This window comes from Protomyctophum parallelum, assembly GCF_964188405.1.
Source record: "Protomyctophum parallelum genome assembly, chromosome: 20".
Taxonomy (NCBI): domain Eukaryota; kingdom Metazoa; phylum Chordata; class Actinopteri; order Myctophiformes; family Myctophidae; genus Protomyctophum; species Protomyctophum parallelum.
In genome coordinates this window covers 21,485,769-21,501,476 of record NC_139718.1, presented here as the reverse complement: position 1 = coordinate 21,501,476, position 15,708 = coordinate 21,485,769, and the positions used below count along the sequence as shown (strand labels likewise).

The following is a 15,708-nucleotide window of genomic DNA, read 5'->3' as shown; positions in this document are numbered from 1 at the left end:
GACAAATGAAAAACTCAACCTTTAAAACTCATGGCTAGCCTACATTAAATATTAAAACAACCATCTTCTATTTTTGAATAAGGAAGCATTGAAGAACCAGCAGCCCTGATGTAGCTCTAGTTTCAACGGGAACGTACCCTCTCGGCGTTGGAAGCCTTTTCAGGCTCATCCTTGCCCTCATCCTGCATCGGCAGCCTGGACAGCGTCAGGCCGTTGAGGGCTGCCACCTTCAAAGGGCCCATCTTCTTCAAATCTGACCTGGCTCCTTTCTTCATGCCCTGGCGTGACAACACAGGGGGACGAAGAAAACACAGTGGGATGAGGGGACAAGCTGATAATGACTCCCGTAGAGGGAAGGAGTGGGTAGGAACATGCAGCAGGAGACAGTCCAGTCTCGCTGAGTCGTCGGGTGATGGAATGTAACCCGTCCGGTTTTATGAAGTAGCCTAATGACATTCCTTCAAGATGCAGGTGTGTCATGTGTCAAAACACTCTTGTTGACGTCATTCCGCAGTGCATGCAGAAATGTATACTGGGTAATTCCAGGTGCCAAATGACGTCAACAAGTGTTGAAGAAGAAGACAAAAAAAGCTCAGGTGCAGACACCTGACCGAAAGTTGGAGTTCTTTGTTCATTTAAACTTTTTTCTATTGGTTACAGATGTTTCCGTGTAATTAAGATAGCGTAGGCCAGCAGAGTGTAACTCAGCAGTATGTGTACGTGACTGAAAATCCTATCTGCCTGGTATTTTAAGACGTTATCAGACACCTCCATTGCCAATGCATTACTAAGTGTGTAAATCACCTGCTGATAGGATCTACTGTACTAGCACATTGCTAAATAATTACTCATTCAGGCATCACCAGTTGAAATGGTTCTATGAATGCTGCACTAGTGTGTCTATAACTGTGTGTGTGTCTGTGTGTGTGTGTGTGTGTGTGTGTGTGTGTGTGTGTGTGTGTGTGTGTGTGTGTGTGTATAGTCTCTACATGTGTGTGACTGTGAGGGCATAGTTGTGGGGGAGGTGGATGGCCTTTATGGCAGAGGGCACATTTCATAGTAAAAAGGGCATAGCATACCAAAAAGACTTGGTACCACATGGCTTGGCTAAGCATGCAGATGTGTATTATTTTTATGAACCCTATACAAATAAAAACTTCTTCCCCCCCCCCCAAGGGGTACCTAAGCCAGAAAAGTTTGGGAACACCTGATGTAGATGATTAACAATAATTTTAACTCTTGAGAGTTAATAAGGGTCCATTTGGTTACTAATTGTTGAGCCAATTGATCACCATAGCAACCCCGGCCTGATTAGGTGAATTCCCAACAACGGCTAAATCCTCCAGGTTTGGAGGATTTAGCCGTATCTTGATTGGAGTCACACACTCAGTCACTCACACCCTGTCCTGTTTGGATGACAATATTGCCATTCCAACAGATTTTCATTAAAAAAAGAAGAAAAAGATGTTCGATTATAAAATTTAATAATCGATTTCGGGTGCTATTAACGATTATCGATTAATCGGACCCATCCCTAATTTGTACATGTATTATGTAAAGTAAAAAAAATAATATATATATATATATATATATATATATAGATATATATATCTGTTATTAAAAGCTGCCATCCATAACTTTTATGTCCTGCCCAGTATTCGAACCCGGGTCACCTGGATGAGAGATCCAACTGCTCAACTAAGAGGCAATGCCCACATAATGTCTCATGACTGTAGAAAGTAACAGTACAGTAAAGAACCTGGGGGTTATTATTGATTCTGAATTGAATTTTAATTCACACATTAATCATGTTACCAAGATTGCTTTTTTTCACCTTAGAAATATTGCACGGATCAGATCCTATTTGTCCTTGGACGATGCAAAAACGCTAATCCACGCCTTTGTTTTTTCTCGGCTTGACTACTGCAATGCACTCTTTTCAGGACTCCCTAAGAAAACGACTGACAGATTACAACTTGTCCAAAATGCAGCAGCTAGAGTTTTAACTAGAACTAAGATGAGAGAACATATTACTCCAGTTTTGGCATCACTGCACTGGCTTCCGGTTGTTTTCAGGATTGACTTTAAAATTCTGTTACTTGTCTATAAAGCTCTCAATGGTCTCGCACCTCCGTACCTCCGTGACTGCCTACCTAGATATGTCCCTAGCCGCCCCCTCAGGTCCTCCAACGCTGGCCTACTTGAAGTGCCTAAAAGAATGTGCACAAAAAAGTACGGTGAGGCAGCTTTTTGCTTCTATGGCCCAACAGCCTGGAATAAACTTCCATTCGAGCTCAGACACGCACCCTCTGTAGACATTTTTAAATCTCAACTCAAGACTCACCTCTTCACCCTTGCTTTTAGTTGAGTTTTATTTATTTTTTAATTTTTTTATGTGTTTTTATTTATTTTATGTTCTTATATTCGGTTTTGTTCTCTGCTATTGTTCTATCATTTTAACTACTTGTGTTTTATTGTATTTTATTTTTGTGTCCTGCCCTGTGAAGCACTTTGAGCTGCATTCTATGTATGAAAAGTGCTATACAAATAAAGTTTATTATTATTATGAGTTATTGTGCTTCTGGAGCTTCAGACAGTACTACTGGTAGACGTCAGTGTTGATTTTGACAGCAGATTTAGATTTAGTTTTAGTCTTTTGAATACATTTGTAACGTTTTAGTCATATTTTAGTAATCTGAAATGTTTTACCTTGAAGTCCAGTTTTAGTTGACAAAATATAATATTGTAGTCGACTAAATCTACAGTTGATTTAGTCGACCAACATGTATTTTGTCGGGCCTTGATGGCATAGTAATGACTGATTTCACACTTGGTTGCATGCTGAAAATAGAAGATCTACAGGCTCACAACGCGACGCAACGACCCGAGCCCAACCAAAAACATAAAATGACTTGTCTTTTAGTTCTCTTCTCTACTAATCCCTCCCTAACATTTTGGTCTAGTTTTATTTGTTGATGAAATTGTCAATATATTTAGTTTTTAGTCATCATAGCTTAGTTTTTACGGTTACAGATTATCATAAAAACCTGCAAAACCCATCGCTCCGTCAGTCACGCCTCCATATATGGCTGTCAGTCAATCACGCCTCGTTCTGCATATATGGAGCCGGCCAGCAATTCTACATCTGACCTCAAACCCTTATATCTCCATATATGGAGCCGACCTGTTCTGACATTCCATATGTTGATCCTCCCTCACCAGTCGCTTGGTCTTCAACCAGCCATGTATCCCCCCTTCTCCACTCCCTCCATTGGCTCCCGGTCGCTGCCCGCACAGAGTACAAAACTCTGATGCTGGCATTTAAAGCAACCAAAAGGTATGGCAACCACATGTTGCAAGTCTGATCGAACCCTACAAACCCTCCCGCCCGCTCAGATCAGCCAATGCAGGGAACCTGGAAGTACCCTCACTAAAACACCAGGACAACGCTCCACACGTCCCAAACTCTTCTCCCTTCTCAACAGGCCTGAAAATTAAGGCCTGGCTCTACCTGGGCACTCATCAAACCCTGTACAAGACACGCTCCACATATGGCCAGTACAGAATTCATTCCATATGTTGATCTGACCCCTCAGCGCCAGCGCTTGCCCAGCAGACTGCCGTCACCCAGGCGGATGCATGCACGTGACCTCAAGGTTTAGTTTAGTTTTTGTCAGCAAAAAAACATAGTCGACAAACATTTTTCGTCATAGTTTTAGTCGACGAAACAAAATACTGGTAGACGTTCTATCAAATACCAGCGTGAAACCACGTCCAACTGCAGGTGTGCTAGTTATATCATAATAATAATATACTCTACAACACAGATTGGTTCAAATAATGTTGCATATACAGTTTGGAACAAATAACAACTATACAAAACAACATAAAAAGCATTGATTGGAAAAAGTCCGGACGGAAGCTTTAAGAGGATATGTGAAGCAGCACTCACCGGAGGTGGTAAGCCCTCGACAGTCTTCTTCCCAGCAGGCACATCAGAAATAGGTCTCTTCTTGAAGTCCTTCTTAGTCTTCTGCTTGGCCTGGGCACTCAGGTCTCCCTCTGACACACAGGGCATCCTGGGCTGTCGCAGGTCCGACAAAAGGTAGAGCGGCTCAACTTCCTGAATGAGAGGGTGGGGCTGATAAGCCACGGAACCCGTTATGGAGGGCTCGAGCGAGGAGCCGATGGGGTATGCGGGCGGAGGTTCCATGGGAGCGTGCTGCTGCTGGTGCGTCAGAGAGGACAGGGAGGTCAAGCTGTGGTGCTGCTGGTCAGGAAGAATGGCCGCGACCGCATCCTGGGAAAGGGGCGTGTCACAATTGTTACATAATCGCCTAATAGCAATTATTTGAGATAACGGTAATCGCAATTTCCATCATCAAATCATCATCAAATCATTTCCATGTTGAAAAATGTCCATTCATTTTCAAATATTTTCAAGAATAGCAGAAATAGCACATCTACAAGCTTACAACACATCACTTCTTGATAACTACAACTTTTTCCGCTATTTAGTAAATGTTTTGGAAAGAAATAAATATTTAAAATATTAAATGTGTCAGTGATTTCTTTGTATATTTAAGTTATTTGTCATATCTGCCCTGTGCAATTTGTGATTACGAAGCCTAAGAGGCAAACAGAAATACAAATAGTAACGTTCCAATCTTCAATGAAAAAAACAAAAAAAACACAATTAAATCGTTAATCGCAATTATTAGTGTGACAGCTCTACCTGGGAAAGGGGCGTGTGGCGTCCGCTGTCATCCTCAAACTCTTCCTCTTCCCCACTGCTGTGGACCAGCATGGTGGCGTCCGACAGAGACTTCTTGTGTCCGAAGCGCACGTCCTCCTTAACGTCCCCGCCTTCCTCTGTCTTGATGTGTTCCACGAAAACATCGAGCTGGGAGCCCTGAGAAGGACCTCCGCGGAGCGCCGGGGACGGAGTGGCGGCTTCAGCCGCAGACGTCGACACAGCCCTCTCTTTGACCCTCATCCCCTCTAGACTGTATGCCAGGCCGGCGATCTCGATGGAGTTGCGTTTGTGCGCGTGGTGGGGGTGTCTGAGTGGGGGTCCGGCGAGGAAGAGGGGCTCCGACACCTCCTGCAGGGAGTGGGCCACCGGCAGGCTGTCCTCCTGGAAGGTCTGCACAGAGTGATGCACGCGCCGCGTGATGATGAGGTCAGGGTTGCTGCTGCTCACGTACAGGTGGCGCGACAGGTCCGGCGTGCTGTTGGCGGGCCGGGGGTGGGCATAAGGGTAGGGAGGCGGTGGCCGGTACACCTGCGTCCTCATGATGTTGGGGGCCGGGTAGTCCTGCGCCTGTTGCAGCTGAACATTGGTGAGCTCGGGGACGCTGACCGCCCCCACCACGGCCCTCCTCTCTGTGGGATAAGGGTACGGGGAGGGGCTGTGGAAGCTGGAGTTCAGGTGGAAGGGGTAGTGGTGGTGGTGGTGGTGCTGGGCACCTCCTCCGCCACCGTGCTCGCCCCGGATCTCCGGTTGGCTGTAGACAAGTGGGTCAGGCCTGCTGTAGGCGTACGAGTTGCCGATGTTTAGATTCCTCATGGAGTGGCTCTGTCGGTGCTCTGCGGCTAGAACCATGCCACCACCGCCGCCCCCCCGGTTCTTCTGCCGCATGACCGTCTCATAGTCGGGCGTGGCACGGTATGAGGGCGGAATAAGGGCGCTGTGGCGGTGGGAGGGGACGTAGTCGGGCCGCGTGATATCGCTGCCAGTGATGGAGGGGTTGGAGGACATGGGGGAGGGCTGGAGGTAGTGCTGGGGGTTGGTGAGGGAGCTGGTGCTGTGGGCGCTGTAGACGCTGCCGTTGCGCAGGCGCCCTCCGCTGCCGTACTCCATGGGCGAGCGGTCCAGGCTGGTCTGGGAATGGTAGTAGTAGCCATTCTGATTGTTCACGTACAGGTTGTCTGCGGGACCACAGCATTATCATCAACATGCAAGCATGACACCAGAACGAGGGACACAATCATTTTTGAAGCAAGTTATTCTTATCACGTTCAAATCATTTCAAGTAAACAGTTCCGAGTCAATTTGTATCGTTACCTTGTGACGATGTGTAAGGCTCGGTGAAATGGCCATTGTAGTGCATTTGAGGTGGGGGCATCATGTACGCCTGAGGCTTTGGCTGCAGCAACAACATCAAACAAGAGAAGGATTCAGTTAGCGCACACATGACCCTAATGCTGTCCAACAGCACGGAATTATACATAAATCTAATTGTGCGCTAGCTAGAACACTGTTATGGCCCTTAGTGCGGCAGATGACGTGTGTCATGTGCTGTGTTCCGCATGCCGCAGTTCTGCAGGCAGAGTGTGTGAGTGTGTCTGTATTTAAAGCTGTGAATTACCAGAGACATTCTCGTAGAGGATCTCCTTCTGACTGGGTTCACAACCGTGGGCTGAGTTTGTCTGAAAGATTAAGATGCTGATAAGCAAATACACTACAAATAGCTGATTACATTTAGATTGACAGACCCTCCCCGACAGACCCTCCCCGAAAAGGGTTAACCACTTAAGACCTGCTGTCAAAATAATTTCAAATCGTCGGAAATAGCCGATCTACACGCTTGCGGCGTGTTGGGAGATTGCCATTTCTGCCTATATAATAATAATAATATATATAATATAATGACATGGCCAAAATAGGGATGAAACAGGTTGAAAGTGGTTAAAGGCAGATGCTAACTGAATTACTGGGTGGTTCAATTCAAATAAATATTCTGAATGCTTAATGACATAAAGAAGGATTTAGTTAACAAATTTGTCAGGTCTAGCTCAGCAAAAAAATGGCCCATACATTTGTTTGAAAATAAGTATGGGGCAGGCTACATTGCCCCACCACAAAGATTTGCTGTAAAAATGCACATTGCTTGGATGCATGAACACTAGAGGTCCCCAGGCTAAAGCTCTGTTTGGATTTGGAGAGCTAGTTTACTGGGGTGTGGCTAGCTTGTTGGTTAGGCAAGGAAAGCATGGGACCCTGGCACTGGGTTGCTAGGCGTTAACTGTAGGCGGTGGCTGGTCGTGTTGCTCACCCCTTGTTAGAAGGCAGAGAGGGACGAGAGAGCATTGGAAAACGAGGAAAGGAAAGAGTGAGAATGGACTTCTGGGAGCCCTCAGAAGGCGTGGGGTCACACTCCTCTCTGAAGAGAGAGGAGGAGAGGGGTGAGGTGGCTATTCTGAAGTGGACACACACGTACACGCCCACACGCACACAAACATATACATGGAGTAGGGCAAGAAACAAAGAGACAGGAACTAGACTAGACATGTCAATAGAAGCACACTTACAGGCTACTCTTGTTAATCTTATAAAACTTGTGCCTGGCCAGACACATCCGGCACACATATTTGGAGGTTTCCATGTCTTCCTGCATGGAAGGAAGAAAAAGAGAACATCTCAGTCATGAGGCATTCAGTACAGAGCTTATCTACAAGCAAGAAAAATGCTTCCCAGCGAATCCTCCCACATAAATCTACAGTAATGTATGTGGAATTTCAGCCAGTGGCATGTGGCTTTGTGATCGCTCATACACAACATACCTGGGCAACCACGTGCAGAAGCCCACACACAAGCTCAGGCGTGCGTGCGTGCACGTGCACGCACGTGCACACACACACACACACACACACACACACACACACACACACACACACACACACACACACACACACACACACACACACACACAGGATGACAGGCTGATGGCTAACTCCATCAGAGGAGGGTAGAGGAGCATTATGTTAATAGTTTTATATGAGGAGTGGTGGGACAGAGAAGCAAACTGACAGTGACCACAGTATATAGACTCACTGTCTGGAACTGCACGCTCTCCTCTTTGTTGGCCAGCTCCAGGGCAAAAAATGACTTGTTATGACTCATGTTGTTGATTTCATTCCACCTACACAGCCAATTAAAACACAGTAACGGAGAGAGACAGACAGAGAAAGTTACATGAGGCAATGGTGGTCACATATTTAACTAGAGAAGAAAAACCTCATCGCACTTTAAAGAGACTGTGGGAACAGAGTACTAACCAGATCAAAATAAAAAACACATGTTTGTGGGCGTCCATATCAAATGCTTATATTGTGCTAGACTGCACAATGTCAGATGCAGTATGTCGGACCGAGATGGAATCACCATTGCCTTGAGGGAGACTTGACAGACACAATTCCTGCAGTCCTTTAGTCCTTCCCGCGGTCTAGAGCGGTCTAATTGACTCACTTCCTTCAGGGCCAAATTCAGGTCTAGACAGCATTAGGTGACATTTCAGCTCATTCACAGATTGCAGGCGACAACCTCACCTAAGAATAGCCGTAGACCATACCACCAAACTCAATGTGCTGACAGAGTCATTCAATCCAATAATAATAATTACTGCCCAGGACTAGGAAATGCCAGACAGGGCTTTAATTCAGGGGCTTCCCATTTAGAAGCAGATCATATTGCAAGCATTCGGCTGCATTATTTTAAGAACATGGAATAAATAAAACAAACAGTCCGAAGTGTTTATTTCCAGGGTTTACCTAAATACAAGCGGTGGCCTGCCGTTTTTGTGCTTCACAAAGATCCCATCCAGACAAGCTCCCAGCATGATGTCAGTGCCTGTGCTGTCCTGTAATGACGAGAGGGGAGTGTAGTAACAATTAGAACAGCCAATCAGAGGATAGAATTAAACTATGCAGCCTAATGTTGGGGATCTTCAGATATGTGTCAAACTTACATCTCACCAACAACTCTTCTACATGTCTACTGCACTGTTCAGCATTGCTGTCCCATTGTACTAAATGTTGAGTTCCTGTTAGTGTAGTTGCAAGTTGTGTGTTGGTGACGTGTTTGGTAGGGATGTTAATAGTTAATCGATCGTTCAATTAAACTTAACAGTTAACAACTAAGCAAAAATTCTGCGGTTCTATCATTGGGCGGTTTTCTGTGAATTTAATGCCAGTGCACGGGTGGCCGAGGAACGCACATGTAGGCCGGTTGTGATGTGACAGAAGAAGACTTAATTTTATTTTATTCCTCATACAAAGATGCCATTGCTTGGCCCTGTATCTCAAATGGTCAACTAAATATTTTATATATAATATGGAATATAAAATGTGTTTTGTATTCTCTCTGTATATCAGCAAAATGTATTTTTTTTATGTTAGACATTGAGGGAAATTAAGATTCTCAGATTTATTTTTTTAAACACCGCTTATCAACTACCTGGTTAATCGATCGATAGGGTTATCAATTCATGAATTTATTGATAATAATTGACATCCCTAGTTTGGAAACAACATTAAGTTATTCTGCAGTCAAATTTGGTTGGTTTGACTGGACAGTAGCATTGTTGTATTGTCGCTTGTAATATTATTACGTTGTAATATTCTTGGCTGTACTTACCTTGGCTTGATAGCTCTCCTGGCCATAACCTTCCATCTTTTCCACCTCCTGCATGTACATCATCTCTGCCTCTGGGGCTGGCAGCCCCCTGAAACAGTAGAACCGATACCATGTCAACACCTACTGATGCTACAGTACGTACAGCCAAGGAGACAAAACATACTATTCACCCACTGGTGGTACATACAGCCGAGGAGACAAAACACACTATTAAATCACAACACACATATCAGGGAGACAGGGGCAGCCTTAGGAATCTGGAGGCCCATTTCAAGACCAAATATGAGGCCCCTATATATACCTATGACAATTATTCTGTTGATACAGGCGTATTGATACAAATAGTTTAGACTGTTCAATATTGTGCGCAGCCATTATTCTCGACAACTTCGCAGCAACACCACCTCTCCTCACCCTGTCGTCCCTTCACAATAAAGTGTCTCCCCTTTATCTCCCAATGCAGCACATTTTACCCAGGTTATTAACAGGAAATTAGTGTAACTTAACATCGTAGGAGAGAGCAAGGCAGTGAGTGAGAGAGAGAGGGCTAAGGGTGGCGGGGGGTTGAATGACGCCTGGCGGTCAGTCGGAGTTTCAATTGAAACTGGTGAAACATAGCAATGGGGGATGCAGGGAGAGACACACCCATGCAATGCAATGATCGCAATCCCTTAATGTCATCACAATTTATTTTATTGTCCCGTTGATAAACGACAGCAACCGTTTCTGAAACATGAAGAGCGTGATGAAACACTGTTCAACTCTTCACCCTTCACCTTCCTACCCCTAACCTGACACCTCTGCTCCCCTCCTCCCTGACTGCCTGTAGCCGCAGCCAAACTATGACAACTATTCCTGGGGATGTTCTGTGCTTTAATAGATCTTTCCATGGACTTCAGTAGCGCTAACGCAGAACACACAGCCAAACCATATGGAGAGGATAAGTCCTTTAAAAATCACTGCAGATAGGAACGGAATGGGACGAGGTGGAATGATGGGACACAGCTGCTTACGGACTATAGAAAAAGAGAGCGAGATGGAGGAAATAAGAGAGATAGTGAGTGTGTGAGTGTGTGTGTGTGTGTGTGTGTGTGTGTGTGTGTGTGTGTGTGTGTGTGTGTGTGTGTGTGTGTGTGAGCGAGTGAGTGAGTGAGAGAGAGAGAGAGAGACACACCGTAGCTTAGTGCCAGGCAAGATTGAGCTTCATGCTTTTGGCCTAGTGTAAATCAAACTAGAAAGACAGGCTTATATACGGCCAACTAACTGAGACCAGATGATGAGCGTGCACCATGGTTGGGCAGATTAGATGAGAGTGCGTCAGACTCTGCGAAAAGTGGTTGTTTGTCAGTGCAGGGAATGAAAGGCATGCCCCCCCCCCCCCCCCCCCAGATGGAGAACATGTGCAGTTGAACTTTGAAAGCTCATCCTCACCTGTAGTTCTGGTAGAGGAGAGCCACCTTCTGAGTGGCCTCCTCCAGGACTCGCTCATCCTGGATCCAGCCCTGGGCAGACAGAAAGGAAGGTTAAATATATATAAGGCCGCTGATCTAGATACAATCCCCATTCCAGGATGCATGGAATAACCCATTAAGACCTGAGACCAGATTCTACAAATGTATTCTAAATCCTGACAGTTTTCCCCATCAAACTTTTTCTATATCAGTGATTCTCAAAATGGGGGGTTTGGACACCGACCCCCATCTCAAAATATGTTGTACCAGGGACAAAAATAGCAGATCTACAAGTACAAGCTCGTAGCTATGAGTTTGTAGATCTGCTATTTAAAATAAAATAAATAAAATCTCACAACAGAAAATAAAAAAGTCCCAATCTGTGAAAACGGCATGAAAGGATTTACCCGTACTAGTGCTCTGTGTACCAGTACTAGTTTGACCAGTTAAAGTACTCTTCAATGATACAAGAAATGTAACATCTAGTATTACGCTAGGGCTTGACTTTATCAGCCACTTTAGGGTAATGCCTTATTTACTGTATACTGTAGTTGTTTGCATGCCATGTATTGCATTTGAAATGGCTGATCTACAAGCTCACAGCACGTTGTGAGCTTGTAGATCATCAATTTTCAGCGTGCGTCACTGCCCAAGTCTAATAATAATTTAGAGAAAGACATCCAAATTACTGAAATTAGTCGTGGTGACTGAGAAGTGGCTGCCCATAGTGATAGGCAGCCATATAAGGCAAAAATCATAACAACACCATTATTGATGATGATGTTGTTGCATCTAATGATCTATATCCATGACTATGATCAAGTATCCCTTGTGTGTTGCTGAGCATGGAATGAACAAGAGGTACTGTAACTAAGCACTTACAATAGGAAACAGCACAAACTTCTGAAGGAACTCCTGAGAATCATATCGGTTGAAGTCTCCAAAGTCAGCTGAATACAAAGACAAAAAAGAGAAATGAAATAAGTAATCTGGCTACAAATGACGGGTGCTACTAATCGATGATGAAATCTACAGGGATCGACATGGACGTGCTTTTTAAGAGCCATGAGCACATTGTCAGTGCTCACACACAGGGCTGTATTTTGCGTGTCTTAAGTACCAGGTCTTATTCCCTAACTTGAGTAAACTAAAGACCTGGAGGCGTGATCAATGCTCTTTGGCCACTCAGAATAGCCAAATGGCATTGATCACGCCTCCAGGTCTTTAGTTTACTCAAGTTAGGGAATAAGACCTGGTACTTAAGACAAGCAAAATACAGCCCACAGTGTCACACACACAGTGTCAGTGCCACTGTCAGCACATTGACAGTGGCACATTTCCCTTTATGTCCAACCCTGAATATAGAATACATTTGAATAAATTTATTTATTTTGGGGGATGGTAATGAAATTTATTTATTTATTTCATCCACCAGGCCAAAACAACTTTACATGCACACTCCGAGTAGGGAGAGAACCGTAGCTTCCTGATGGCTGCACCCCACAACTACACATCCCTGGGTAGGCAGGCAAGGTGGAGATTTGTGCTCCAATGAGCACGCTTCTCTTAGTAGGCTCACTCAGTTTCTTTGTCATGGCTGCCAGTTCCTACCCGATATCTACTGACCCGTTTTACGAATAATAAAAACATTTGCCTAATTTTTTCTTTTTCTCTCACACTCGTACTTTATGCTCTTCCTTAACCACTTGGGAGCCTAGCATCCTTATTTTGGGGAAAACATTTGGCAAAAAAAGTTTGAGTTATAGGGAAAAAGGAGCAGAGAAAAGTAGCAGACGTACTTTAGAGCCCTGGGGTACTCAACCATATGATAGGACTGAAATGGGGATTGCACTCGTTTCTTTCAACAGGGCTATTTTATATTTTTCATCTTCAACATACACATGAACACACTGACCGGGAGCACATTCATGTTTTTATTCTGTTGCTGATGGTAGCCAGTAGTGCCAGTTCACACCCTTACCAGTCTCATTTATTTCAGTTAGTCATAACTGCCAGTTCCCACCTGATGTTGAGTGGGAGTCCCGACTGCTCCATAATGAACACCTGCTAGCTTGCATAATGTCTTCAGACGAACACATTACAACAATTTAGTTCTAAGATGTACAGGTTATCATCTAAGAGAATGACTCAATCCCCCACCATACAACAGCAAATCCATGAAATTCCAATAGAATAGAGCCATAACCACTTTCACCCTGGCGTCCCTATCATCATTATTTTCACACACACCCAATAGACTAGAGCACCGAATTCCATGGGTTCATGCATTTATTTCATTGTATTATAATCTCGATAGGGGGATCTTAGATCACCTCATACAAGAACTGTGTTTGAAAAATAAACAAATGATCCCGGCGGTTTCACTCATATGGATATGAAGAATCAACTGACTGCTGCAGAATCCTAACATAAATGCACCACGTCTCTGTGGGTACGTACGTACGTACGTACGTCTGAAATCCACATAACTCGAGAACCCCAACGACTTCAAATTTGACACACACGTCCCACACAACCACAGGGAGTACAGTGCCCGGTGTCAAACCGTTGGATTGTCGGTTGTCCAGAACCAGCACAAAAGCCTCTGCCTGGGATCTGGACAGGACCCCTGCCCAGGCTCGGGACATCTCCATGTATGGAGCTGGCCTGTTCCGACATCACAATGGTGTTCTGACATCTGCATATACTCCATATTTGGGCATGCCTGACACATAACTCCATATATGGGCATATGGGGACACAGATATAATAACTGGGTAGTATTCATTTCCAACTTCGTGTGCCCAACGGGTACCGCTCTAGTTATATTTTCGCTAGAAACAGACTGCATCAAATATGAGTGACTGACTGTCACTAAATGATAGACACCTCCCCGACAATATCGCTAAGACAGCTCGTTTATTTTTGGAACACAATTCTTATACGAGACGATTTTAAGATGACCCAATGTTATTCTCCATAGAGAAAATCTTCCTGGAACCAGGGGATGAGTGAGTGACGTCAGGAGTTCTGCACTCGTCGACATGAGAAGCTCACATCGTGACGCGTGAGCTTTATTATTTTATCCATATTTATTTGAATCAATAGAATAAGAATAATCGCTAAGAAAATAATTTATAGTTGCATCTCTAGTCTACAACAATAAATTCCAGTAACACTAGCGCATACCACATATTTCTATTTATGTACGCATCCTGGTATCTGAAAAATGTGCCCAGTTCTGCAATTATAGCACGAGTCAGTCAGACTGAGGCATGCAGGTACCTTAGAATGGCATGAGGTCTTTTTGGAAAGTTGCGGTGGGTGTATGATGACAAGACAGGCTAATTTTAGGAGAGGAGGGGACCCATTTGTTATGGAAGGGAATTGCTTCAGCGTCTGAAACTGTAGTGGTCTGAAAACCGCTCCCAGCTATCACAGCTATGCAGGCCAGGGTATCCCAGGCATCAGCTAGCTATACGCATAAGCTACAACTACTACAGTACATTGCAAGGCCACGCAGAAAAGGTTGTTAGGCTCGGGAATTGAACCCACTACTCACGGTCAGGCTGTATTAGAGCCTATGTGGTATGCGTCTTAACCACTAGGTCATAGGAGCCCTGCATAAATTGCTTTTTAAAAGTTTCCTTTAACCCATTCTGACCTGAGATCAGATTCATACGAGGTTTCCACTGGACACACACTGGTCTGATTAACCCATTCTGACCTGAGATCAGATTCTAAAAAATGTCAGTCGCTCTTCGATTTTTCAAAAATAGCAGACCTACAAGCTCATATCGCGCCACTCGGTGGCGCGATATGAGCTTGTAGATCTGCTATTTTTAAATAGCTAAAGCATAACATGATGCTGACACCAAAATGGGTGCCCGTTCAGAATGGGTTAAGTACTTCGGTCTGAAAGAAATGGTATCGGGACAACTCACATTACAGTGCCTGTAACATCCAACATACCACTACTTTTTGTGCAATCTGAGCAAGGGAATTAACATTGATTTGCCTATATCAGTTAAAAACAATACAACAGTATCACACTAATATTCCAATATTCAAGGATATCAATATTTTTTCACACCTCTATGATAAGGTAGCATGGCACCTGAAACCGCAACTGAATGCTTTGGGAGCTTTGAATAAGATTCTTGGGAGCTTCCCACCAAGGCTGGCCATGGCTGCAACAGTAAGTGATCTCAGTGGCTGCACTATGTTAACACCCAGCCCAGTTACTTGCACAGCCTGATATAACTTTGCCAGCAGCATCTGAGATTCTTATGGCTGGGCAAAAGCTGGAAGAGAGGCAGAAAGCTCACGCAAGGGGAGTTCACATTCACTCACACACTCTTGAACAAGTTTATAGGTTGGTTTGGATTCTGTGGGACTTGTTAAGTGGTCCAATTAACAGACTCTTGGAAGAAAGTAAAAAGTAAAATAAATAAAACACAAAGATAATTGGTTCGAGGTTTAATGCAAATAATCATTTGAGAGCAGACACTCTGAAACTGACCCGAGGGTAACAATGGAGTACAAAACAATTGCGAAACTTCAAATATTACAGTTGAAAGTTCACATTTCTCTGTCTGTGCTTTGAGATCACATGACATGAGACAAAAGTTTGTGGTTGAGAAACAAATTCTCTTGCTCTGGTGGAATGGAAAGTCAACAGTTTGAGAATCAATAGATCTCAATCTGGAATTTACTATGTTCCAGATTGTCCAAGCCAAAAGATTGAATTAACAGAGTCTCATAGTTTGACCTGTTGCAAGTCTTTCTCAACTCAAAGAATTGGGGACGGGGTTCTTTAAGTTTCTCCCAAGCCCAAGA

At 44.2% G+C, this 15,708-nt stretch overlaps 1 protein-coding gene across 4 annotated transcripts in view; it reads right to left on the bottom strand.

The window, feature by feature from the left end:
• The window catches only part of ptpn21 (protein tyrosine phosphatase non-receptor type 21), a 33,056-nt gene that overhangs the window by 11,401 nt on the left and 5,947 nt on the right, over window positions 1-15,708 (bottom strand). For 2 of the 4 annotated variants that reach the window (XM_083792017.1, XM_083792016.1), the window contains exons 5-16: window positions 11,752-11,819; window positions 10,850-10,920; window positions 9,419-9,506; window positions 8,554-8,642; window positions 7,838-7,925; window positions 7,315-7,394; window positions 7,059-7,166; window positions 6,372-6,432; window positions 6,068-6,149; window positions 4,736-5,931; window positions 3,953-4,300; window positions 138-278 (exon numbers count right to left, since the gene is read on the bottom strand). In XM_083792017.1, coding sequence (XP_083648143.1) covers window positions 138-278; window positions 3,953-4,300; window positions 4,736-5,931; window positions 6,068-6,149; window positions 6,372-6,432; window positions 7,059-7,166; window positions 7,315-7,394; window positions 7,838-7,925; window positions 8,554-8,642; window positions 9,419-9,506; window positions 10,850-10,920; window positions 11,752-11,819 — 2,420 coding nt within the window. The remainder of the gene's footprint in view (window positions 1-137; window positions 279-3,952; window positions 4,301-4,735; window positions 5,932-6,067; window positions 6,150-6,371; window positions 6,433-7,058; window positions 7,167-7,314; window positions 7,395-7,837; window positions 7,926-8,553; window positions 8,643-9,418; window positions 9,507-10,849; window positions 10,921-11,751; window positions 11,820-15,708) is intronic. The other 2 variants (XM_083792018.1, XM_083792019.1) reach the window with 2 other exon arrangements.